At 38.3% G+C, this 27,962-nt stretch overlaps 1 protein-coding gene across 12 annotated transcripts in view; it reads left to right on the plus strand.

Moving 5' to 3' along the window:
- Positions 1–27,962, plus strand: part of STIM1 (stromal interaction molecule 1) — a 251,736-nt gene that overhangs the window by 187,646 nt on the left and 36,128 nt on the right. For all 12 annotated transcript variants that reach the window (XR_008911451.1, XR_008911450.1, XM_056795066.1 and 9 more), the window contains 2 exons: positions 328–439; positions 3,959–4,074. Coding sequence is in view for 10 of the 12 variants with exons in the window: in XM_056795066.1 (XP_056651044.1) it covers positions 328–439; positions 3,959–4,074 (228 nt within the window). In the remaining 2 variants the exon portion in view is untranslated. The remainder of the gene's footprint in view (positions 1–327; positions 440–3,958; positions 4,075–27,962) is intronic.

A 27,962-nucleotide genomic window follows, 5' to 3' on the forward strand; every position in this document is an offset into this window, starting at 1 on the left:
TGCCTATAAGAGGTACAGAATATTGTGACATTTTAGAGGAGAGAGATTGTAGAAACATAACAGTAGGTATTTATGAATAACATCCTGTAACTATAGACCTCTGTACTGGGTAAGTACAGGCCTTTGAGTTCCCTTGGACCATTCTGAAGAAAGGCTTAGGTATGAGAAACTGAAAAATGGTTGGGGGATTCCCTTTAACCCCAAGTGAAAAGAGATATACTTAACTGTACAAAGGATATTCCACTGTCTTGTCTTCTGAAAGGATGAGGAAGGGATGATATGCTTGGTCTGTTCTCCCTAATGGCACCTGACTCTTTTCTCCCACAGTATACAACTGGACCGTGGATGAGGTGGTACAGTGGCTGATCACATATGTGGAGTTACCACAGTATGAGGAAACCTTCCGGAGACTGCAGCTCAGTGGCCATGCAATGCCAAGGTCTGCATGGGGTAAAGGGAAGGGAGGGCAATGAGAGGGAGAAGACAGTCATACCATAAACTAGTGTGATGGTGTCCCATCTAGCTTGAGGCATTTCTCTGAACTCGGGTCTGTGTTTAGAAGTAGTCTTCCTCAGAATCACTTCTTTTCTGTACCATGATCAATGAGAGGACTGGCTCCTGGCTTTCACCTACTCTCCAAAACAGATATATTACCTGGGACTTCACTTCCCCTCAAAGGAACTGGCCTGGGAGTTCAGTTGATGACTGTAACAGATGCTTAGAATCTCAGAGTTATGTTAGGAGTCTGTAGAAACCAGAAAAAATTAACTCTAATTTTTTGGGTTATGCATGTAATTTAGATTTTGAAAATTGTTATTTTTGATACCCTTCTTAGAGGCAACTTTATAGGTTAGAAGGGCCATTGTACTTGAAATTAAAAGCCTCTGACATTTTTCCTGATTCCAGTATTGCCTGGTTTTGTGATTCTTGACCACGAGCAAATCAGTTAACTTTCTGATCCTCAGTTTCCTGACCTGAAAAATAGGGTAAAAGAAAAATGCACTCTCTGTCTCACAAAATTATCATGGGCAGAGTGTTTTGTAAACCTCATAACATTATGTAAAAGTGACCTTAGTCCTCCTCTTCTTCCTCCTCCTTTCCTTCTTCTACTCTTCTCTTAATCCTATCTTTTCTCTTCTCTGCTCCTTCTCCTGTTCTTCCCTTAGAGTCTTAGGAGCATGGATTTAGAGATGCAAAGGCAACCCCAGAGGCCAGTCCAATCCCCTTACTTTACAGAAAAAGAAACTGAGATCCACAAAGGTGAAGTGACTTGGTCAGTGTCCCCAGGTAGTCAACAGCAGACAGGAACTCAAAGCCAAGCTGTCCTTTGGGTCCTTTCTCCTGCAGTAGTCCAGGGAGGAGATGAAAAAGACCTGAACTGAGTAGTGGCCATATGCGTACAGGGAAGGACCACACTTGAATAATGTCCCGAAGTAAAAATGACAATATTTGGCAACTGATAGGATATGTGGAATGAGGGAGAGTGAAGATGACATATAATGGCTTGGAAGGATCAGACCGAAGCAGTTAAGGTACAGGAGCTACTTTTTCTAATCCACTTCTGCTTTTCTTTCTCCTTCCCTATCAACTTATCTTCTCATCCCTGCTTTGCCCTTCTTTTATTTCAGTACCCATTTATTAAGTTTACCATCTGTAGGGCACTTCAGTAAACTCTGGGAATATGATGACAAAAAGGAATAGTCATTCCCTCAAGGTGCTTACATTTGTCTCTCTCCTCCTCTTCCTCAGCCATTTCCCCTTCATCCCCCCCATCAGTATCAGGGGAGAGTAATCAGTCAACAAGGGGGAAGAGAAAGGGAAGGGAACAAGTACTTATTAAGTACCTATTATATTCCAGGCCCTGTGCCAAGTACTCCACAAATATTATCTCTTGATATCACAGCAACCCTGAGAGGTAGGTACATTATTATCCCCATTTTACAGTTAAGGAAGCTGAGACAAATAGCAGTTAAGTGACTTGCCAAGGGTGACATAACTAGAGTCTGACCCCATATTTGGAGGCCATAGGGCCTCCAGACCTTGGATTTGAATTGGGCTTCCAGACTCAGCGCACTATCTACTGTGTCAATTAGCTGCACATATGTGTATGTGCACATATATGCATGTAAAAGCCTTGAGTTGTCCTTTGAAGAAAGCAAGGAATTTTTAAAAAGTGGGGAGGAGGGAAAACTTTCCAGGTCTGGAGACAAAGAAGACAGAATGTCATGTATGCAAGAAAAAGCAAGAATGCCTATATGGATTGAAGAGGGTAATAAGGGAAAGCAATGTATATAACAGGACAAGAAAGGTAGTTGGGACCCAATTGTGAAAGACTTTAAAGACTAGTTTATTTTTGAGGCTAAAGGCTATTGGGAACCACTGGAGTTTGATTAGATGAATATCATGGTCGTGTTCTCACTTTACAAAGTTCAGCATTGGTAGCTGTGTAGACAGTAGGTTAGAGAGGAATTATTTTGGGGGCATGGAGACTATTTCAGTAGTCTAGGCCAGAGGCAGTGAGGGGCTGAACTAGGGTTCTAGACATATGAATAGAGAGAAGTGGATACATTTGAGAAATGTTTTGAAAGTAAAAACAAGATTTTGCAACTGACTGGCCATCCAGGGTGGAGGAAAGTGAGAAGTGGAGTATAACACCTACACTTATAAATTTGTATATGACCTTTAATTTTTCAGGCTTTTTTCTTTTTTTTTAAGCTTTTTATGCAAATTAATAATGTTGTTTAAGCAAAACAGAAAGGGAGATATTATGTCATTCCTCCCATCTATATCTTGCCTAGATTAGAACATGAAAATGCTATCTAAAATAAAACTGAAACTGCCTTCAACATAGGACAGTAGGATGTGACATATGTAAGACAATTTCCATTTCTATAGCACTTTAGGTTTCATAAAGTACTTTTTATAACAACAGTCTTGTAAGGGAGGTGGTACTAATCTTACTGTTCCTATTTAACAGAAGAAGAAACTGACTTAATAAGCAGCTGAACTGTGGTAGTCAAAACATCTAGCACTTTTTTCCTACTGAATTGCACTACCATAAAGATCCACTAGAGAAATATTGTAAATGAATTCTCACAGCCCAGAGAAACCTTTCTGGTAAAAATCAGCATTTATTAAATACCTACTATGTGCCAGGCACTGGGCTAAGTACTAAGGATATAAAAAGGAGGCAAAAATCAGGCCATCCCAAGTAACTCACAGACTCAGAAAGAATATGACAAGCAAATTAATATATACAGACAAGCTATATATTGGATAAATAAGAGATAATTTATGTATATATATATATACATATATATGTATATATATATATATATAAATTGAGAGAGAGAGAAAGAGAGAAGGCACTAAGGTACTGGTATTAAGGTAAAGTTGGGAAACCCACATGATGTGAAGAAATAGGGAGGTGATAATCTCATTGTATTCTGCCCTGGTTAGACCACATCATGAGTATTATGCTCAGTTCTAGTCACCATAGTTTTGGAAGGCCATTGATAATCTGGAGCATGTTAATAAAAGAGCAACCAGGATGGTGAAGTGTCTTTGAGTTCTTGATTTGTGTAGATATTTTGAAGTAATTGGAATTTTTAGCTTCGAGAACAGAAAACTTGAGGAGAAGTTAACACCTATTTTTAAATTATTGAAGGTCCCTCATGTGGAAGAAGGATTAGACTTATTTTGTTTCATCCCAGAGGGGAAGTTTCAGGGACAGATGGGTAGAAGTTGTAAAGCAGTAAAAATTTAGAATTGTATAAGAAAACATATCTTAGTCATTAGAGTTGTTCAGAAATGAAATGTACTACTTTCAAAGGTAGCAACTTCTTCACCACAGGAAATAAGATTTGTATCTTCTCTGTGGTCTCTAGGGGGCCTTGGTACCACTTACCGTTTGTTGAATGGAAATTTATTAATTTGAATTTGCTCTTTTTCTCTATAGGTTAGCGATTACCAATGCAACTATGACAGGTACTGTTCTTAAGATGACTGACTGGAGTCACAGACAAAAGCTACAGCTGAAAGCCCTAGACACAGTGTTGTTTGGGCCCCCTCTCTGTGAGTACTCCCTGGGGACTGGGATGGAATCCAGGGGCATCATTTCTGGGGAGAAAGAATAGCTATTCCCTCATTAGTGGGAACAGAAGTCCCAACACATGGGGAGACAAAGGAATTATCTTTGTTCTAAAAATGGCCAGCAGTTCTTGGGCTGTTTTAGATTCTTAGACACAACATTTCAATCTCAGCTGTATTACTAGAACAGACCTAGTAAAGAGATGATAGTACTTGTTCTCCTTGCTAGCTTGTAATAATACTTGTTAGTCCTTACTAGCCTCTTCTTAGAAAATTTGGTTCAGTTCCTGTGCATTTTAGAAGAAATATTGACAAACTGATTGTTAATATCAAAATGTCACTTACCAAAGGTGTTTGCTGCTCTCTTGGAGGAAATTTAACAAAATCCAACTTGAGAGAAGATTTCCCAGAGATGGTGAAGTTTTTCAAATGCCCTTGTATGTGGATGACATTGTATTTCAAGCCCTAGAATATTGCAGAGCTTCCTAAACAAGATTCATCATTTAAATTTGAAGGTTTTGGCTTAACTATCCATGTATGAAAAACCAAAGAGATGAAGAATGCCTATCATTCAGACCATGATATGTAGTAGGAAGAATAATCTGTAAAACTTGTCCATCTGTGTGTATATGTGTGTATGTCTTTAGATTGGTGGATAAATATAGATTTATAGATGTCAGACACTATATTTGGACAATGAAATGGTCACAGAATTGAATAGGAAGAGGGGAGCAGGTTTGATTGCCTTGGGGAAATTATAAAAATTCCTTTAGGCTGCTCATTAAAAGAAGGTCTATATTTTTTGTCAGTATTCTTTAGGTGCTACAAGTCATGATAACAGACTGCTTGTTCAATTAGTACCATTATAATGTCAAGAAATCAATTACGGATCCCAGCACGAAGAGTTTATGGAAGGCCACAGAAATCTCTTTAAAGGATGGGTTGTAGTCTATATCATGGGAGGGAATACCCACAAAATGAGATTAGAAATCCATTTGAGTACTTAAGTATTAACATACTATTACAAGTCCAGAGAATGTTGAAGAAACCTAATGCCAAATGAGCCCTACAGATGTCTAGAGATGGTCTACTCCTGTGTTGGCAAACCTATGACACATGTGCCAGAGCAGGCTGCTCCCTTCCCCCTCTCCACTTGTGCTTGAGGACTTTTCTCACATGGCCTGTCTCTCTGCCCAGCAGCCCAATGGGAGCACTTCCCCTCCTCCCATCTGGTATAAGGTGGTGGGCTCACATGTAGCTTGAGGGTTGCAGTTTGAGCACTCAGTCTCTACGGTCTCTAAAAGGTTCACCATCACCGCTCATCATCCTTCCAAATTTAGCCTCTTTAGCTGGAACACACCAGCTGGTTCTAGGTACTTTTTTTTACTAGCAAAGGTTGGGAGTCAGGTAAGACTTACAGAAGGACATGAAATTAGATTTTGAAGGATAAAACTTAGGTGTATGGAAAGGATAAGAGAAAACCTTAATAGGGTGAATGATATCAGTGTCACTCAGGATGGATAATGACATGATGTTTTCAGCGAACAACAAATAATCCAGAGTAAAGGCTACTTGTTGATGAATAGTAGAAAATTGGACTGGAAACATCAATTGGTTACAAATTAGGGAAAGACCTCAAAACCAAGACTAAAGAGTCTGGACTTTTGGAAGGGAAATCATGTCAGATTCCTGTGGATCAAAAGGTCATCTCTCTGTGCTGTGGGAAGAAGCCTATGGATTTATGTGTATGGTAAATACAGGTGGAGTGATTGGAAAGAACGACATTGGGGAAGAGGCTGCTGCCATCACACAGGGGTAAGAGGGCTTGGAGATAGAGAAAGGGATAGAAGCAAGAGACATTTCCAGGTGCGTGTAGGCTTTGGTGTGTAATTGGAATGGAACCGGAGTGAGGAGAGGTTAAGGATAGTGCCAGTGTTTCAGAATTGCAAGATTTACTTTGCGACACAATTTGTCACGTGGTCATGTCACAAGCCATGGACCAATGGCTTGATTAGTGTTCATCCACTTTGACTAGATACAAAGGCTTAGTGATTCCTTTCTTTTAAGCTCTATACAAGAGCTTACTACAACTGCCACTGAAGCCACTTGGCACTATCCACTGCCCCTTCCTACCCTCCCTTTTCCCTCTTTCTGAATGATGTCTGTCCTTGTTCTACTATCAGGGCCAAAGTACAGCCAAGCATAGTCCATTAGACAATCATTTCTATATCTATCTTAAAGTTTTCATAGATATGAAAAGTTTGTATCAGGGGTGTGCTGGACACTTGCTTTTTATGTCTGTGGAAAATCAAACAAAGGGAATTAGGCTTATAAAAAGCAAGAGAGATTGTAGACATAAGAAGGAACTTCTTAACCATCAGAGTAATTAGATATGAACCAGCTAACTAAGTTTGACTCATGGGACTGTCCCTGGATTCTTTAAAAAAAAAAAGAACAAGCACAGCCACTGGTATTTAAAAAAAATAAGTTTCATGGATACTTTTTTGTATTTACATCATATTTGTTTCTGGAAGTAGTCTCTGTCTCTTACCTCATCCAGACTGAACATTCTTTAGTAACAACAACAACAAAAAGAACTAAGGAACAATGCTCAGTGCAACTGTATCTTACAACGTATACAACATTCTTGACAGGTAATCTTAATTCTGTACCAAGATGTTTGGTAATCTATTCTTAATGGGACCATTATTTGCTTTTCAGCTGTTTAGAGTTTGGCTTCCTCTTACAAATATTTTCATTTACATTGTTTAAATCATTATATATAATACTATATGGATTTTCCTTATCTCAGTGTATCATTTCATTCAACTTTTTCCATGGTTCTTGGAATTCCTCATATTCGTTATTTCTTGTTGCACAATAAAAACAACAAAAAAGCTACATTCTTATAGCCACAACTGTTGCAACCATTTTGCAGTTGATGAGTAGTTTTTTACTACTATAGGAAGTCCAACTATGTTTTTTAATATATTAGATCAAATCTGCTTGTCTTATAGGGTTTCACTGGCTTGAAACAAGAGGTGAGCCCCCAATACTCTCTCCTATTTTTGCTCCTTTGTGCTTCTCAGGATTTTATTTCCCCTCCAAGTGGCTTTCAGGGCAGGTGGGGAAGAAAAAATCTTATCTTTCCTTAATAAGACAGTTTGTACCATAAACTCATCTAGGGTTCAGAAATATTGGTATTTGTCTTTCTGGGAAATTTAGTGTGGTTGGTTGAAGGACCTTGAGTGTGGTCCTTTTGTATGGACGGGCAGAACCAGGTGTATGATCAGGAACTGTGCCCAGAGAAGCATCTGGTACCAGAATGAAAAGGAAAAGCTTATGTTTCTAATAGTCACACTGTCCACCTGGCTTTGCTTTTGTTTGCTAGATTATTTTAAGTTTTTGAATGTTTATGTAAGCAATACAAGTGTTGATAGTTGCCCACACATCTACCATATGCAACTGCCCTTTCAGGTTCCTGTGAATCACTTTCTTTCTCTGGTTCCCAAGTTTTCTTCTCTGTAAAATGAAAGGATTAGGCTAGATGATCCTAAATTTTATTATCCAAAAATGTGGGATATTGGAGAAAGGAAATATGACAGGCCATATGGGTTTACTCATTTTAGCAATCTAAGCATGACAACTTTGGGACCAACATCAACTTCTTAAGACACACTGAAAGAAGCACCTAGGTTCAGAGGAAAGAGAGCTAGGCCTAGAGATGGGAAGTCCTGGATTCAAATCCAGCCTCAGATATTTCCTAGCTGTGTGACCTGGGTAAACCACTTAACCCCAATTGCTTAGTCCTTACTGATCCTTCTGCATTTGAACCAATACCTAGTATTGATTCTAAGACAAAATCTTAAAAAGAAAGATACACTATAGGTATAACATAGGGAAGTAACTTAACTTAGAGATCTACCAGGCCAGTTGGAGAAATAAAGTATTTATCACTGAAAGAGTTAAATAGCATGAAAGAAAGTGTATACACACATTCATGTATGTGTATAAACATATGTGTTCATGTATGTGAATGGGTCTATGTGTTTATACATATATATGCATACATATACTGTAAGAGTTAGTTGGATTTAGAATCAGTTCATAGGTGACTCGCCCAATGATATACACAAGTGGTAAACTTCAGGAAAGTATCTGAACTCAGTTCCTCTTTCTGAGAAGGCAATGTGAATCATCATAGGCCTCAGTAGTATTAAAAGTTTTCATAGAGGAGGTGAGAATTGACTTGAGTACTAAAGGAGGAGTTAGTATGGTATATTAGAAAGATTCCTACTCCTGGAATCAAGACACTTGGTTTTGTGTCCTTACTTAACCAGCCCTGCATTAATGAAGAAGCCATTTCATTGTTTTGAGCCTCAGATTCTCAGTAAAATGAGGATCATAGATTTAGATTTGGAACAGAATCTTAGAAGTAATCTGATGCAGTCACCTCAGTTTATAGATGAGGAAAAAGGCCCAGAAAAATTAAGAGCTTACCTGAGATCATACAGGAAGTTTATAGTAGAATTATAAACCTGAGTGTTTATTTCACAGGAATGTTATGATAAAATATTGTAAAGAAATTTTGTAAATGTTAATGTGCTATCAAAGTGAGCATAATCATTATCATTATATATATATTTTAATTTTTGTTCTTTTATTTTTTTCTACTTCAAGTGATTATTAATAAACTTTAGAAAATTTAATACTTGGAGTTATTGGATATCAATTCAAATTTAAATTTATAACCTCATAATTCGGCCTTCACAGATTGCTTTTTTTTATTTTTTTAATTTATTTTTTTTATTTTATTTGGTCATTTCCAAATATTATTCATTGGAAACAAAGATCATTTTCTTTTCTTCTCTCCCCTCCCTCCCACCACCTCTCCCATTGCCCACGTGCAATTCCACTGGGTATCACATGTGTTCTTGATTCACCCCATTTCCATGTTGTTGGTATTTGCATTAGAGTGTTCATTTAGAGTCTCTCCTCAGACATATCCCCTCTACCCCTGTAGTCAAGCAGTTGCTTTTCATCAGTATTTTTACTCCCACAGTTTATCTTTTGCTTGTGGATAGTGTTTTTTAGATCCCTGCAGATTGTTCAGGGACATTGCATTGCCACTAATGGAGAAGTTCATTACATTCGATTGAACCACAGTGTATCAATCTCTGTGTACAATGTTCTCCTGATTTTGCTCCTTTCACTCTGCATCACTTCCTAGAGGTTGTTCCAGTCTCCATGGAATTCCTCCACTTTATTATTCCTTTGAGCACAATAGTATTCCATCACCAACATATACCACAATTTGTTCAAACATTCCCCAATTGAAGGGCATCCCCTCATTTTCTAATTTTTGGCCACCACAAAGAGCTCAGCTATGAATATTCTTGTACAAGTCTTTTTCCTTATTATCTCTTTGGGGTACAGACCCAGCAGTGCTATGGCTGGATCACAGAGCAGACAGTCTTTTATCGCCCTTTGGGCATAGTTCCAAATTGCCCTCCAGAATGGTTGGATTAATTCACAACTCCACCAGCAATGAATTAGTGTCCCTACTTTGCCACATCCCCTCCAGCATTCATTACTTTCCATAGCTGTCATGTTAGCCAATCTGCTAGGTGAGGTGACACCTCAGAGTTGTTTCGATTTGCATCTCTCTAATTAGAAGAGATGTAGAACACTTTTTCATGTGCTTATTAATAGTTTTGATTTCTTTGGCTGAGAACTGCCTGTTTATGTCCCTTGCCCATTTTTCAATTGGAGAATGGCTTGATTTTTTGTACAATTGATTTAGCTCTTTGTAAATTTGAGTAATTAAAACTTTGTCAGAGGTTTTTATGAAGATTGTTTCCCAATTTGTTGCTACCCTTCTGATTTTAGTTACATTGGTTTTGTTTGTACAAAAACTTCTTAATTTGATGTAGTCAAAATTATTTATTTTACATTTTGTGACTCTTTCTAAGTCTTGCTTGGTTTTAAAATCTTTCCCTTCCCAAAACAGGATACTATTCTGTGTTTGCCTAATTTACTTATAGTTTCCTTCTTTATGTTCAAGTCATTCACCCATTCTGAATTTATCTTGGTGTAGGGTGTGAGGTGTTGAACCAAACCTAATCTCTCCCATACTGTCTTCCAATTTTCCCAGCAGTTTTTATCAAATAATGGATTTTTGTCCCAAAAGCTGGGGTCTTTGGGTTTGTCATAAACTGTCTTGCTGAGATCATTTACGCCAAGTCTATTCCAATGATCCTCCTTTCTGTCTCTTAGCCAGTACCAAATTGTTTTGATAACCACTGCTTTATAGTATAGTTTGAGATCTGGGACTGCAAGTCCTCCTTCCTTTGCATTTTTTTTTCATGATTTCCTTGGATATCCTTGATCTTTTGTTCTTCCAAATGAACTTAGTTATGGTTTTTTCTAATTCAGTAAAGAAGTTTTTTGGTAGTTCAATGGGTATGGCATTAAATAAGTAAATTAATTTGGGTAGGATTGTCATTTTTATTATGTTAGCTCGTCCCACCCATGAGCAATCAATGTTTTTCCAATTGTTTAGATCTAGTTTTAGCTGTGTGGAAAGTGTTTTGTAGTTGTGTTCATATAGTTCCTGTGTTTGTCTCGGCAGATAGATTCCTAAGTATTTTATATTGTCTAGGGTGATTCTGAATGGTATTTCACTTTCTAATTCTTGCTGCTGAAATGGGTTAGAGATATATAGAAATGCTGATGACTTATGCGGGTTTATTTTGTATCCTGCAACTTTGCTAAAGTTGTTGATTATTTCGAGTAACTTTTTGGTTGATTCTCCAGGATTCCTTAAGTAAACCATCATATCATCTGCAAAGAGTGATAGCTTGGTCTCCTCATTGCCAATTTTAATACCTTCAATTTCTTTTTCTTCTCTAATTGCTACTGCTAGTGTTTCTAGTACAATGTTAAATAATAGAGGTGATAATGGGCATCCTTGTTTTACTCCTGATCTTATTGGAAAGGCTTCTAGTTTATCCCCATTGCAGATGATGTTTGCTGATGGTTTTAGATATATACTGTTTATTATTTTTAGGAAAGGCTCTTCTATTCCTATACTTTCTAGTGTTTTCAATAGGAGGGGTGTTGTATTTTATCAAAGGCTTTTTCTGCATCTATTGAGATAATCATGTGTTTTTGTCAGTTTGCTTGTTAATATGGTCAGTTATGTGGATGGTTTTCCTAATATTGAACCATCCTTGCATTCCTGGTATGAATCCTGCCTGGTCATAGTGGATGACCCTTGTTTGTGATGACTTGCTGGAGTCTTTTTGCTAATATCCTATTTAGGATTTTTGCGTCTATATTCATTAGGGAGATTAGTCTATAGTTTTCTTTCTCTGTTTTTGACCTGCCTGGCTTTGGGATCAGTACCATGTTTGTGTCGTAGAATGAATTTGGTAGAACTCCTTCTTGGCCTATTCTGTCAAATAGTTTGTATAATATTGGGATTAGTTGTTCTTTGAATGTTTGATAGAATTCATTTGTGAATCCATCAGGCCCTGGGGATTTTTTCTTAGGGAGTTCTTTGATGGCTTGTTCAATTTCTTTTTCTGAAATGGGGTTGTTAAGGTAATTTATTTCTTCCTCTTTTAGTCTAGGCAATTTATATTTTTGTAAGTATTCATCCATATCACCTAGATTGCCATATTTGTTGCCATATAATTGGGCATAGTAGTTTTTAATGATTGCCTTAATTTCCTCTTCATTAGAGGTGAGGTCTCCTTTTTCATCTTGGATACTGTCAATTTGGTTTATTTCTTTCCTTTTTTAAATTAGACTGACTAGTACTTTGTCTATTTTATTTGTTTTTTCAAAGTACCAGCTTCTAGTCTTATTTATTAAATCAATAGTTCTTTGACTTTCAATTTTATTAATTTCTCCTTTGAGTTTTAGGATCTCTAATTTAGTCTTCATCTGAGGATTTTTTAATTTGTTCACTTTCTAATTTTTTAATTTGCATGCCCAATTCATTGACCTCTGCCCTTCTTAATTTGTTAATATATGAACTCAAGGATATAAATTTCCCCCTGAGTACTGCTTTGGCTGCATCCTATAGGTTTTGAAAGGATGTCTCATCACTGTCATTTTCTTTAATGAAATTATTAATTGTTTCTATGATTTGTTCTTTAACTAACTGATTTTGGAGAATCGTATTGTTTAATTTCCAATTAATTTTCAATTTACCTCTCCATGTTCTCTTACTGATTATTATTTTCATTGCATTGTGATCTGAGAAAGTTGCATTTATTATTTTTGCTCTTTTGCACTTGTTTGCAATGGTTTTATGCCGTAATACATGGTCAATTTTTGTAAATGTATCATGTGCTGCAGAAAAGAAGGTATATTCCTTTTTGTCCCTATTTATTTTTCTCCAGATGTCTACTAACTCTAATTTTTCTAAGATTTCATTCACTTCTCTTACCTCTTTCTTATTTATTTTTTGGTTTGATTTATCTAGTTCGGATAGAGGAAGGTTCAGATCTCCCACTAGTATACTTTTTCTATCTATTTTGTCCTTGAGTTCCTCTAGTTTCTCCTTTAGAAATTTGGATGTTATGCCATTTGGTACATACATGTTGAGTACAGATATTTCCTCACTGTCTATACTGCCTTTTATCAGGATGTAATTACCTTCCCTATCTCTTTTAACTAGATTTATTTTTACTTTGGCTTTGTCAGATATCATGATTGCGACTCCTGCCTTCTTTTTGTCAGTTGATGCCCAATAGATTTGGCTCCACCCTCTTACTTTCACCCTATGTGTATCTACCTTTCTCATATGTGTTTCTTGTAGACAGCATATGGTAGGGTTTTGGATTCTAATCCACTCTGCTATTCACTTTCATTTTATGGGTGAGTTCATTCCATTCACATTCAGAGTTATGATTACTAGCTGTGTATTTCCCAGCATTTTGATTTCTGCTCCTTTATGTGGCAACCACGATGTGACAAGGAAATCACTTTAAAAGACTGATATATATTAATTTAAGGTCGCCAAGGAATTCAGCTATGTAATTCCTAAATGAAAACTCAAGTCAGCAGTCAACCTTTTATGGAGTTTAATTACAAACAGGAGGAAGAAAGGTATTAGAGATAGAGAGAGAGAGGGAGAGAGAAAGGGGAGAGAAGGGAATAGGGCTTAAATATCCCTTCTGTTTAGGCTGGGCCAAAAGGCCCAAGCCCTTAGATAGCTGAGGCAAAGAAAAGAGATCAGTCCCTATCACTCACGTGACCAAAATGGAGAAACAGTCTCAGGGGCCTCCACCTCAAGCTTCCTTCAGAGCAAGCTTCTCAGAGCACAACCTCTCAGAGCAAAACCTCTCCAACCAACCCCCTCAGTCCTCAGACCCTGCTATCTTTAAGGAAAACATCCCAAGTTCCCTCCCCTCAGTTCTCACATCTACCAATCACTGTCCATGTCTTCCCTGTGCCAATGGTGGCTCTAGCTTAACCCAGGACCGCCCAGAGGTCTGTGGCTTTGCACATGTCTGTTGAAGGTCATATTCTCAAATAATTAAATCTTGATCCTTTGCTACAGCCCTTCCTAAATCCTGTTACCCTGAGTAGGGTGGAGATTGGAATAATTAAATTTTGATCTATGCTGCAGCCCTTCCTAAATCCTGTTACCCTGAGTAGGGTGGAGATTGTAAGTTCCAAGACCTGGTTCTGTCATTCCAAGTATCTCTATTGTATCAATTCTAAAATCAATCATGACTCAAAGAACTTCCTGTTCTATGCTTAAGCATAGGTCAAAGCCCTTTCCATTGTTCAGCAAAAGGTTTCTGTCCTAAAGTAATCTTAAGAAGGGAGGAGGAGGAACCTCCCATGCCAATGGGGTTCACATTCCAATAGACTATCAGTAAGAAATTTTCCAAGTATGAAATTTCCCAATGGTGAAATTTCCAACATTTATAAGTCTAAGAAATTTTAAGGTTTACATTTACCTGCCTTTTCTTCTTTCAATATTTCCTTCTACACCAATGTTTGCTTTTGAACAGTCCCCCTTGTTCCCACCCTTATTTTACTTTCCTTTCTACCCCCTTCCCTATTTATCCCCCCCCTTATTTTCCCTGTAGTCTTTCTAAAATTAACCCCCCGCTCCCTCCCTCTCTTGTACTGCTTCCCTCCCCACCAGACCGTTTGTTACCCTTCTACTCCCCTGTAGGGTGCAAATCTATTCTCTGCCCCCAATGGATTGGATTGTTTTTCCCTCTTTGAGTCACTTTCAAAGCACATAAAAGTTGAGTATTTCCTTTCTCTGACCTCTTTACCCTTCCAGTGTCTTGATGTTCTCCCCCCTCCCATCATGAGCTTCTTTATGACATGTAAATTTACCCCCATTTGTTTCTTTTCCCATTTCTTTTAATATTAACCTATTTTTAAGCTCTAGTTATATATATATATATATATATGCATACTCATGCGTATGTATTTTTGTATGCATATATCTATATACCTATTTATGTCTTGTCCTTTCATCCTATACAGTTTGTTGCTGTTCCCTCTAAGTATACTTCTTTTTGCTGCCCAGCTAATAACAACAGTTTTTAAGAGTTACCAATGACCTCTTTTCTTATAGGGATACATATCATTTTAACTTATTGAGTCTCTTAAAATTTTTTTTGTTTTTCTTTTTTCCCCCTCTTTTTTAATTACCTTTTGATGATTCTCTTGAGTTCTGTGCTTGGACATCAAATTTTCTGTTTAGGTCTGGTCTTTACAAATTCTTGGAATTCTTCTATTTTGTTGAATGACCATACTTTCCCCTATAAGAATATAGTCAGTTTTGCTGGGTAGTTGATTTTTGGTTGTAGACCTAGTTCCCTTGCTTTCCGGAATATCGTATTCCATGCCTTTCTTTTTTTCAGTGTGGATGCAGCCAGATCCTGAGTTATCCTCACTGTGGTTCCTTGGTATCTGAATGACTTCTTCTTGGCAGCTTGTAATATCTTTTCTTTGGTCTGATAGTTCTTGAATTTGGCTATAACATTCCTGGGTGTTGTCAGTTGGGGATTAAGTACAGGAGGTGATCTGTGGATTCTATCAGTCTCCACTTTTCCCTCTTGTTCAAGGATTTCGGGGCAGTTTTCTTTAATAATTTCCTGTAATATAATGTCCAGGCTTTTTCTTTTGTCATGGTCTTCTGGTAGGCCAATAATTCTTAAATTGTCTCTCCTTGAACAATTTTCTAAATCCTCTGTTTTGTGAATGAGATGCTTCATATTTTCCTCAATTTTTTCATTCTTTTGGTTTTGTTTTATAGTGTCTTGCTGCCTTGTGAGGTTGCTCGATTCAAGTTGTTGTATTCTGGTTCTTAAAGACTGGATTTCATCCTTAGTTTTTTGGTCGTCCTTTTCCTTTTGGTCGGATTTTCTTTGGAGGTCATCTTTCATCTTCTTCACCTCATCTTTCATCTGCTTTGCCTCATCTTTCATCTCCTTTGCCTCATTTTCCAGCTGGTTGATTTTGGCTTTCAAGACACTATTTTCTGTTTCTAGATGACTTATCTTAGTTTTTAAGTTCTTTTCCCAATTGTCTTCAGCCTCTCTTAATTGTGTTTTGAATTGCATTTTGAGTTCTTCCAAAGCTTGCATCCAATTCGCTGGGATTTCTGATTTTTCCTTTGCTGGGTCCTCCCCCTCTGTTTCATTCACTCTTTGCTCATTAGCTGTGCAGAAGCTGTCTATTGTAATGTCTTTCTTCTTTTTCTCGTGTTTGCTCTAGTTTATCCCTTCTTTGCTCCCCGTGTTTGGCTGTGCTCCTGCTCCTCTCATTTTGTTTTGGTTTTGGGGCTGTCAGTCTCCCCTCTTGGAGCTTTGTCAGATCTCGTGGTACAGTCTCTAGGGGAGGAATGTTAGCTTCCCTGTCCTCTGGAGGCTTTTGATTGGATTGAGTTCAATTGGGTTGGGCTATATGTGGTATGAAGCACTGAGGCTCTGAAGACTCCTGGAAGGCTGGGCCGCCCAGGCTCTCTCCAGTTCTCTCCAGCTGCTTCTCCACTGTCCACAAGTGCCTTTGCCCGCCCTCCCTAAACTCTGAAGAGTTCTGATTGAATTAGGTTCAGCTGGATTGATCTGGTTGTGCCCCGAGGCAAAGGTGAGGCTGGAGCCAGATGGAGGGACCCAGCCATGGCCAGTCTCTCTCTGGCTTCCTCCCTGCTGTCCAAGCTGGATGCTCCTAGCCTGGCGCTCCACTGCTCAAAAGGTAGACCCTGCAAACCAGCACCTTTGCCTGCTCAGAGGTTCCCGCTGCTGCTGGGGGCTCAGCCCTCTGGGTTGTGGGAGAGGGGTCCTGGGACCTTCGCTCTGCCTTCCCCTTAGCCCTGAGTATTCTCAGATTCTGGCTTTTGGGGGGGCGTACCTTTTGATTTGAGGCCAGAAGGAGGGTTCCCCGCTTCTGTCCTGTTGTTCAGCTTGGATTTCGGTGCCCTAGGAGCATTCAGTCTGTATCGGTAAGGAAGGGTCTTCCACGAGGTCTGAACTTTTGCTGCTTGCTAAGCTGCCATCTTGACTCCGCCCCAGACTGTGGATAAGAAAGTAGAGGAGGGATGGATACTTCAGGTGGGAAAGAAGCTTAAAAAGTAACCTCTCCTCAAATTTTCTTCAAACACTTTCCCTGGCCATCTCTGTTATACTTAACATATTTCTTTTGTGGAATAGCTAATTGCATACATGTCATATCTGCTTTTAAACTGTAAATTCCTTGAAAGCTGGGGCTACCTCTTGTCCTATTGGCTTCCAAATGTAGTTTGTGAAGTAGAATTGAAGAGCTTGTGCACAGACAGGATATAAGGGAAGCCTGATTTATGTAGGAGTTAATGCAGAGACCAGACCAGGCTGTACAATGCAGCCTAGGGGTATAGGTAGATAAAATATACCAGGACACAAGCTTGTCTAGTTGTGCCAAATTTTGAGATAGTTAATATAGGCCAAATACACCTGTGTTTTAGTGATACAATGTTTAGTAAGGAGTAAATGGGGTTGGATTGGATTAATCACGAAAAGATTTTTGAAGGAGGTGCTAAGCTATGGATTAAAGAGTATAATGAATCTTGTTTGTTGAGAATAGAGGTGGGGCAATATGGTGGTGGGAAAGAATGCATCAGCAGAGGTGTGGAAGCAGGCCTTAGTGTAGCAACTGAGGAGCCTTATTATTAAACAATCCCAATATGAGTCACTCACCATGTAATAGAATGAACTAGCAGTAAGACATGGCAGCCAAGATAACAAATGCAGTCTTATATGTCAGTGCTGCAAGGGTTATTTGTGAACACTCTTCATTAATATAGATCAGTCCCTTAAAGCCTAGAGATGCTTATGAGTTCCTATAGCCAAAAAATATCCATTCTCTAGTAGCCAAGCTTTTAGTCATGGAACTTTCTCAGGCTTAGCTAGTCTGACAGTTTATCACTGGGCCTGTACTTGAAGCTCTTCAGATTTGTTAGGATTTTCCCAGAGTGTATGCGTAGTTGGCCTTTGAGAAACCAATTTTACCCACAAGCTGAAACATATCAGAGGAGAGATTTCTTGGTTTGATGAAGCCTGAGACTCTATAGGAGCCTATATAGGAATTTTGTCCAAGAGCAAGGGAGATGGTAGCCCTGTTGTCTACTCCCAGGTCAGACCATGTTGAGAGTATTATGTGTAGGCCTAGACAACACATTTTAGAAGAATCATTAACAAAATTGAGTTCGTCCAGAGAAGGGTTTGGTTGCTTGGAAACATGACCACTGTTTTAAAATATCTGAAGGATACTCATAGGGAAAATACAATACCCTCATCATATCTAGAATATGGTGGTCACTTTGGGGTATTTTTTAGGAAGGATTGGGTCAAGGTGGAGCTCCTCCAGGGGATGAGGTGAGGACTGGAAACCATAGCTAATGGGAATTTTTTGAAAGAACAGTGGATTTTGACCCTTGATAAGAGAAAACTTGGGGACTCATTATAACTTCCTTGAGGTATTTAAATGACTGTTTTATATAAGATATAATATATGCACGTATATTATCCTATATAAGATAATATACATAAGACTTGTTCTACTTATCAGGGATGTGGTGTCTAGGATTCTTAATCAGGTATAGATGAGTCTAAATTATCTTTGTTGTGTCTTCCAACTTAAAAGTGTTTGTATGGGAATATGTGAATGTGAGTAATATGTCTCACATGACAGAACTAAGAACAGTGGATGGAAGTCCTAGGGAAGTGGATTGTGGCATTAGGGAAAGGTTTTGAGCTGTCCTCTACTGGACATACTGCCCTTGGAAAGGAAGTTCTATGTCACTGAAAGTGTTGAAGAAGAGCTTAATAGCTCCTTACTGATATCATAGTGGAAACTTATACATCTGTCAGGAAAAACCCTACTTTGTGGTATGTGCTGGTCCAAAGGCTTATTAACTAATTAATTAGTCTGTGAACTGGCTAGTGGCACCAGGGGAGAACCAGAAGGAGCTGTTGACCAGGAGTTACTACCCAGTCCACAACACTCAACATCATTTGGAAGCCAGAAAAAAGAAAGTAAAAAATTCTGATTTTTAGTTGTGAAAGCTCATCTATTACCTGCCTTTTCTTTTCATGTATCTTTTCACTCTAGCTTCACACTCCCCACCCCCCACCCCGGCTTCAGTTCACTAAGCATAGAGGTAGGGAAGCTATTGGACAGGAGTGGGAGGGCCTTGGCCTACAAGTCTTCTCCCTAATAATTGCTTCCTATAGCAACTAAGCCTTTGGCACAAAACATCTGTCCAAGGAGTGTTTCTGTTTGCGCTCACTGAACTCTGGTCTGTGCCAAGCTTTCCTCCTCCCTCCCTAGTACTTCTGAGTGGGTCTCCTTTATGATAATTCCTTGTCTGTCACCATTTAGTCCTGAAGCAGCTGCCAGCCAAGAAGTGATGAGTGAAAGAGTTGTTGTTGTATATCTGGGCCCATCCCAGTCTCCTGACTTCATCCGGCTTGACTGGATGTTGACCAAGGATGTTGACCAAGATCAAATCACCACCTCCCTCTCGACACCCAGAACTTGGCTTTGGGAACCTGGCTCCTCTGTTTCATAACACTGTGCTTTCTCACTCTATTGCATTGTGAGTTTGAAGAGTCTGTTTTGTTCTCTGTTCCACCTTATAGGCTTGCAGATTGATAGGCGTTTAGCACTGGAGAGGAACATGGAGATTATCTAGTATGACAGAGATCTCAGAGCTAATAAGTGAGCCCACATCTTCTGACTTTGAATGTAGGACTCTTTCTATTGTGGTTTTCTGTCTCTTGCTCACATAGGAATGCACTTTGTGAACCATAAATAATATATAAATCTGAGCTATTATTGTTACTACAATGGCTTACATTGTTCTCTCTTCTAGGAACCATAATTACATACATGGTCAGGACCCGATAATTTAATATTGGATCTGCAAGACCTTTGGTTTTGAATCTTGTCTCAGGGTTAGATTATAAAGCCCTTGGAGGCAACAGACATCCACCAGGTCAGTGGGGCAACTGGGGGCCCTTGCCTCTGACACAAAGTCAGCAAAGACTCTATCTTCAAGCATCTGCATCAGAAAATAATTTTCTGTCAACTCCTGGAAGTCAAAGACTACTCCCAGGAGAATACATGAAAGCTTCTGACAACCCTTAAGTCCCTAAAGATAGACATCTGTCAAATCCTATTCCCAGAAACTATCAGTCACCTTAGTATTACCCTAATGAGACAAATACTGCCCCAAATAGCTCCTTTAAACACAAACATCCTCAACACTACTTCTGAGATTATTAGAAACCCTAATTCAAGAGGACAACTACCCCCAAGCCCTACTCCTGACATATTAGATACCTAGCTCCACTCCAGAAAGCAGATAAATTTCACCCCAAAGCAATAGATTATTTTTCCCACTTTTTTGAATGCCAAGTCCTGAGATAGTGGATGACATATCTTCCAGGTTCAAATCTTTCTCCATCTTTTCTTATAACATCATTCACTAGATTGATCCAGAATCGCTTTTCATTTGGGCTTATTAGATATTCTAATTAATCCAGAATGCCCCTGATTCCTAATCCTAATCCAAGACTGAGTTGAGTTTGACTGAGAAGCACTGTTCCATCATGATACAGTGCAAAAACATCATACTGAAAAAGACTGCATACACCTTAGACCAACAAAGGGTCAAATCCTAGAAGACATGATAATAGTCTTCAGATATTTGGGCTGTCATATAAAGGGACACACTTAGAAACCTGGATTCAAGTCAATACTGCCCCAGATTTGCTCTTGTGCCACAGGGCCAGGGTCCAGTCCCACTCATGTCTCCAGGGGTCCTTGGTAGGTGGAGCAGATAGGTAAAATGAGAAGGCAGCTCTGTGTATATGTTTCTGGGGCATGCTCTGCATGAAGTGGCTGCTTTGCCTTGCCCAGGTTTAGCCTTTATTTTTTATACCCATTTTTTGGCACACAGATACATTATTCAACATACATGTTCGAGTAAAGATAATTGGATAAATGATACATTAACTTTTAACAAATTATTTGATTAACATTCTATACATTTGTATGGTAACCATTGATTTTGACAGGAAACACAAGATAAATGATTTCATCACAGGTGGCTTGATTTTCTTATTAACCTGTGAGGAGCTTTGAGCTTACAGATAATCAAGGAAAATCACTTATTATCTTTAATAAAAATAGATAATCAATCAGAGATCTTAAAGACAATTAACAATAATAGTAGTGAGGTTGAGAGATCAAAGAGGTACTGAGAACATTCAAATTTAATTTTAGGCTAATCAATTTTCAGGATTTATTAGGGAGTTTCTCAAGGGGAGTTCTGGTTGGTAAAATAAAGTCACTGAGGCATGATGAAGCTTGGTGAACCTGTACAAGTCTTTCCTTATGAATGATTTATGTACTGGCTTTCAGAGAATGAGTTTCTGTACAGGAGTAGTAGGGGATATTCTGGGCTTGGCTTGTGGGTACAGCTTTTGCTGGGAATTATGTACCTAAGCAAAAGTTAACCCATAATAGTCTTTTGGGTTTAATTTTGTGAGTCTAATCTTTTGGTGATCTTTTGGGGAAATAGTGTGCAAGCATTTTACTCTTATATTACTTTTTCTGAAACTACGGAGAGGATAACAATCATGTCAATTTCATTAGTAAGGGATGATGAGAAAAGTCATGCAGAGGAGACTGAGTGGGCAAGTCCATCCTGCCAGAGAGTCACTCTGTGACCTCTTGGTATCCACAAGTGACCTTGTCAAGACATTGTGGCCTGACAGCTCCCAGCTGTCTTGGGCAAATGTTTATTTTTCCTTTCTTGACCAGTTTCCCCTTCTTTTGAATAAGTTGATTTCTAAGATTACTAACAGTCTATGATCTTTTCATTCTTACTAGCTGGGTGTGTTCTTGCATGTTTTCAAAATTGGCAGCACAGTCTGATGGTAAATATTTTTGTATTTTTCTATTGAACGCTTGTTAAATGTGAGTCTTTAAAATTGCAGTTAGCATTTTTGGGGGAAAAAATGAAGATGATTGCTAAGGCTTGCCTCCGATGATACCTGAAAAGCAGCACTCAGGGCTCAGACCTTGTGGCTTTTGGCTATAGTTACATAGACCTCCTGCCTCACTAGCTTGGGGAACAGATTAAGTATCATTCTCAAGATTCCCCTGTGTACTGTGTTCCTTGCTGTCAGAATGTACTATCAACTTTCCTTGTTCCAGTCCAAACACAGCCATACCATTGCTTTGAATATGAAGAGCTCAAGAGCAGCTGGTATGCCTGCTGTTCAGTAAATGTGACAAGCTGCTTCACTGAATACTACCCTTTCTTTCTCCTGTGTGTCCCTTTGCCCTCTTTCCTGTTGTTGCCTCTGGATGGCAGAGGATCCACTTCTCACCTCTTCCTGTTTTTATTTTTCCTCTTGGAATAAGAGCTTAGTGTTTTTGAATCCTGAAGTAAAAAACTATTTTGCATATCTTCCCTAGCTAGTCCATGAGCATTGGAAACCACCTCTAGAAATCAAAGGATCATAAAATTAGAACCAATACAGGACTCTTGGGATCATCTAATCTAACACCTTGATTCCATAGTGGAGGAAATCAAGGCCTAGGAAGGTTGAAGTTATTTATCCATGATAAGCCAGGGTATAAGGTGCAGAGTTGGTATTCAAATCTAAGTCCTTTTCCTGCAAATCTAGACCTCTCTCCATGATACCACAGAAGACAGAATTATTTAGGTTGAATTTAGTCTCCTTTTCTGTCCCTGCATTCCAAAAGAGCTTTCACTCTTTTTTTTTTTAAACCCTTACCTTCCGTCTTGGAGTCAATACTGTGTCAAGTGACTTGCCCAGGGTCACACAGCTGGGAAGTGTCTGAGGCCAGATTTGAACCTAGGACTTCTCATCTCTAGGCCTGGCTCTCAATCCACTGAGCTACCCAGCTGCCCCCTTAGCTTCCACTCTTAAAACAAGGTCAGTGTAGATATAGACACACATGGGGGGGGAGGCTTGTTTTTCCTTTTGGCAAGATTGTGTTTTGGAAGTTAGAACTTCTTCCTCAGCTACTCTGGAACTGTATTCAGAGTTATAAACTTTAGCAGTAATAGTAAGATGGGGAATTTTTAAAAAGGTTGGGACTAAAACCTTGATACCCAGTGAAAATCAGTCATCACAGTAAGAGATAAAAAAAGATGCATCTGTGATCTGATGGGAAGATGACTCACTGGATTTGTTAAGCATTGCCCTGCTATTTATTTTTCAGGTCCTTATTAGATCAGATTCTCTGAAATTCTTCTCTTCTTCTAAGTCTTGACTTTTCCAGAAAGTGTTCTCTGATTCTATATTGGCAACAATCTTATCCCTTAAACCTACATAATAACACTTTGTCTACTTAATACATTTATCATGTATTATTTTATTTTGTCTGTGTTATTGTTATCTGTGTGTATTTATTGTATGTACTCTTTTATTAGATTGAATTTCTTGAGGGTGGGAACTCTTTATCTACACCTTGAGGTTCACCAAAGACTGATTTCAGGGCTCTGCACACAATAAGCACACAATAAATTGTTCAGTTTATCTTCTAATCTTAACTGTGTGATGTATTCAGCAAGTTTTTTTTCTTCTCGCTTGACCTCAATTCCAAAGGAACTGGAATCTTTAAGGTTCATTTGGGTTCTAAATCCTATAATCATTTAATAGTATACACTTTCCAGCTTTTGAACCAAACCCAGTGGGATGCAATGAATGAAAAAAGAACAAGTTTTGATAAAGGAAGACTTTTTTATGGGGAAGATGGACTAGTTCTCTTTTGGCTGGAATAGCAGAGACAGCAGTGAAATTGGCTGTGTTTCTTACTATTATTGATAAACCTCTGAAAATATAACAAGTCTTTCAGGAAATCTCATATTGAAAATATATTTAAACTTTTGTCAACTTTATGTCATCCTTCAGCTGATAAATGAGCAAAAGAAATGAACAGTCTTTGGATGAAGAAATCAAAGTCATATAGAAGTACATGTAAAAATGCTCAAAATCACTGCTGATTAGGGAAATGTAAACCAAAACAGTCCTGAAACATCATCTCACACCCATCAGATTGGCTAAAAAGACAAAAGAACAAAATGACAAATGTTGGAGAGGATTTGGAAAAATGGGGACACTGCTAATATTGGTGGAACTGTGAATTGATCCAACATTTTGGAGAGTAATTAAATTGTGGATATCCTTAGACTCAGCAATAATGTTGTTGGGTATATTTCCTAAGGAAATCAATGGAGAAAGAAAAAAAATCTTTATGTTCCAAAAACATTTATAGCAGCTTTCTTTGTAGTGACAGAGAATTGAAAATCAAGGATATATTCAACAGTTAGGAAATAGATAACCTAATTGTGTTATATGATTGTGGTGGAATATTCTGCACTGTAAGAAACGAAGAACAGATTAATTTTTTTAAATCTTGGAAAGAACTACATAGATAATGAAGAGTGAAATGAGTTGAATTAAGGGAACTTTTATATGCATCTAAAGATTTAATATTTGAAGAATAACTCCTGAATGTTCACTTCTAAAAAATGAACTGAGAAATGGAAACATGAAAGACATAAATCTCTGTGTTTTGTTGACTGATGTCTTCAGTGGTGTGGAGAGAGGAGGAAGGGGCTAAACAAAATTAATTAAAAAGAAAATACAGTCACAAATGGAGTAAACTTGGAATGACATGTTCAGTTTGGAGAATTTTTTTTTTTAGTAATGCCTTATGTTTTTACATTATAGTCACTTCTAGAAATAACCCCTCATCCAATTTATCCTTCACTAATAATAAAGAAAAGAAGTTAAATAAAAATATCCAGTACAAGTCTGATAGTGTCTTTTTGCCCTAGTAATCTCCCTACCTTTCTGCTAAGAGAAAATAGGAAATAGTCTGCCAGTTATTGAAGTACCTGTGAATGTGAATATATTTCTTCTGTTCTCTTCTGTTCTCTCTCTCTCTCTCTCTCTCTCTCTCTCTCTCTCTCTCTCTCTCTCTCTCTCTCTCTCTCTCTCTCTCTCCCCCCCTCCCTCTCTCCCTCTCTCGCTGATTCGCCCCTCACCCCCCATCTACTTCAAACAGGGAGCTGGTTCCTTTCTTCTGGTTTCCCCACTATAGCTGCCCCTCACCCCCACCCTCCAAAAAAACTCAAACCCAACAATGATCATGCCTTTCTGTTATTCAAGAAACAAAGAGGAAAGAATGCAAGGAGGCTGGAGAAAGCAGACCTAGCTTCTTGAGACTCAGGGCCCAATTCATACTCCTCAGCCTAGCTTTCAGCCTGCCTTTCTAACTTTATTATTTTCTGTTACTCTTTCTACATATTTCATCCTCCAGGCAAACTGGACTGCTTTTATTCTTGCTTTTCCCACTCCTGCAGGAATAACCATCTTCAAATACTTGAAGATTTGTCACCTGGCTGTGAAATTCTGAAATTTACAACTTTGAGATTCTCTGATTTTATAGCATTATGTACTCTCATGCAGTTATTCAATTTTATCTTAATTATTTGTTTTTAAGGATTGTTTATGTATGTTTTATTTTATTATTTATTTTTTAATTATTTGTATGTGTTTTATTACTCCTATTAGATTATGAACTTTGCTGGGCAGAACTTGTATGAATCTTGTTAACCTTTCCCTGTACTGATCAAAGTTTTGCACTTTGATTAGGTAAACTTAGTATTTGTTTATTTGAAGGAACTTCAATCTAGTTGGAAGTTATGGTATAAACACAAAAAGTTGAATAACAATACAAGATTATAAGGAGATGGTGGGTGGAGTACCAAGAAGAACACAAGCACTCAAAGATCATAAGTGAGGCAGTTTATTACTCGTAGACTTACAAGTTTAGGCTCCCCAGCCCTTCAGACCAATACGCAAATCTGAGTACTAGATTAGAGTTAGATTCATACTGTGGTTGAGAGTCCAGAACTTTCAGTCTCTGCCTTTGATTGTTGTTGCTGGGCAGATTGACAAAGGACTAAGTGGGAGGAGGACCTTAGGAAGGGTCAATCAGTGGATGGCCCAGATTGTGACATCCTCCTTCCCTCCCTTATTGACCACAGGGGCATTATAATTAGAAAAATTTGCAAACTTTATATATCTGGGTTTGAAGTTTGCTAAACTGATTATGCTCTGGAGATTCTTGCATTCTTTGCTTAAATGAAGCTCTCTAAACCAATTAAGAACATAGGTGGGTCAAATTTGTCATCACTTCTTTCAGCCAGGGCCTAGCAATAGCTCAATCCTCATATTTATTGTTACTGAGTAGCTCACCAGGAAATGCAAACAGATATACCCAGAAAGCTACTCAGGAACAACAGATTCCCAGAGCCATAATGCTTACTTGTAACATAAATGTCATTTGGTATCTGTTTGGTCTCTCTGTCCCTTTCTATATCAGTTCCGTACCCAGAGTGTAATGGGCTGGCCTGTAACAACACTAGCCCAAAGGGTCTAACCTCCCCTATTTTTCTCTGCCACTTGCAGGCAGTCTTGGAGTGGGAGAGAGGTTGATATACTCTTAGGACTATTGATAACAGCCACTACCTTCCTACTCATTTTCAACAATCTGTTCTCCCCAGTTGTGTTACCTGGAAATTAGACTTAAGGGTTAGTCAATTTCTAATGAATGGATCTCAATTAGTATCTGGTTCTCTACTTTATGGCAGAGAGATTTTTATAGAGATTTCAGCTCCATAAAAAGAAAAGTTTTCTTACAGTAGATTTGCCCAAAGGTGACATGGACTCCCTCAGGAAACTGTCAAGCAAAGGGTAGATGATCTCTTATACATGTCGGTATGTAAAGAATTACTGTTCATTTAAAGATCAGATTAGGTGTTTTTACAAGGTCCTTTGCAACCCCAAGATCCTGTGATTCTTAGTTCCCAAGTATATCCTAACTTTAAATCTTCTTGAGGCTTACTGGGACATTGAGCTCTGCAGCTTCCAGATTTGGAGAAGATTAAAAGCAGTATAAGCCATGGACTCCAAATGTCAGATGACAGGACATTCCCCACTAATAGTTGTTGCATCCAAGACCCACAAATAAGTGGAGCTATTTCCAAAGTGTGGGGAGAAACTATTCACTTTGCTGATAGGCACATCAAAACATAAGGTCACACTGTATATAATACTCCCTGTTCTCAGGGAACTCTGATAAATTATTGACTGTGCTTGGTCTACCCTCCATCTCCATTACTGTTTTCCACTCCTACATCTATGGTAGTTCTCATGAGAAAAAAACAATGTATCCTAGAGCTCTGTCCTAGGCTATCTTTTCTCTCCAAGATCTCATAAAGTTTGATGAAGGGAATTATCATCTCAGTGCAGATGACTCTCAACTGAACATATTCAGTCCTTATCTCTTTCCTGAGCTCTCTAGACCCATATCTCAAACTACCTCCTGAAAATAAATGTATCAGGTTCAATGAAAAAAATTCATCTTTCCTTATAAATCTCTCTCTCCTCCTTACTCCTCTTTCCCCAAGCTCATCTAGGTTTGCTTCTTTTTCACTCTCCATATTTAATTAGTTGCCATGTCCTATCTCTCATACTACCTTCAGTTTCCTTTCCTCCACTCATACATATTACCCTAGTCCAGGCCCTTATCACCTCTTGCCTAGACTATTTCAGTAGTTTCCTAATATTTTCATGGATTCCAGTCTCTTCTCTCTTCAATTTGCCCTATATAGAGCTATTAAACTGATCATCTCAAAGCACAGTCTGACTATGTCACACTCCTGCTTAAGAAATTACAGTGACTTGTAAAAATTAAATCTCTAATAAAATATTATATTTTAAGAGATTTATTAATGATCATTAGAAATCAAAGAATAAAGAAGATACAAAATAAAGACCACATGACCATGGCTGATCAACCAGTTCAAATACCTGCCTTGAAAATCTGTTACCCTAAAAAAGAATTATATTTCCCAGGAAGTCAGTGGGCTCCTAGGAAATATAGTTCTTTTTTAGGGTAACAGATTTTCAATTATACAGATTCCCCATTGCTTTTTAGATAAAATACAAATTCTTTTGTAGTATTTAAAACTTCAGCTCTAGCTTTTTTCCCCCCAAAGGTTCTTTTTTTTTTTAAATGAATTTGACAAACCTTAACAAACATGAACATCTCTACATAAAAAGATCAGAAAAGAGGTTTGTAAATAATGCTATGAATTTATGTTATACACAGCTTTTAAAAAGTATATGTTGGAGAGGGCAGCTAAGTTGCTCCATAGATAGAGAGCCACACCTGGAGATGGGAGGTCCTGGGTTTGAGTTTGACCTCAGCCACTTCCTAGCTGGGTAACTCTGGGT

Source organism: Monodelphis domestica, chromosome 4, assembly GCF_027887165.1.
Source record: "Monodelphis domestica isolate mMonDom1 chromosome 4, mMonDom1.pri, whole genome shotgun sequence".
Classification (NCBI taxonomy): Eukaryota; Metazoa; Chordata; class Mammalia; order Didelphimorphia; family Didelphidae; genus Monodelphis; species Monodelphis domestica.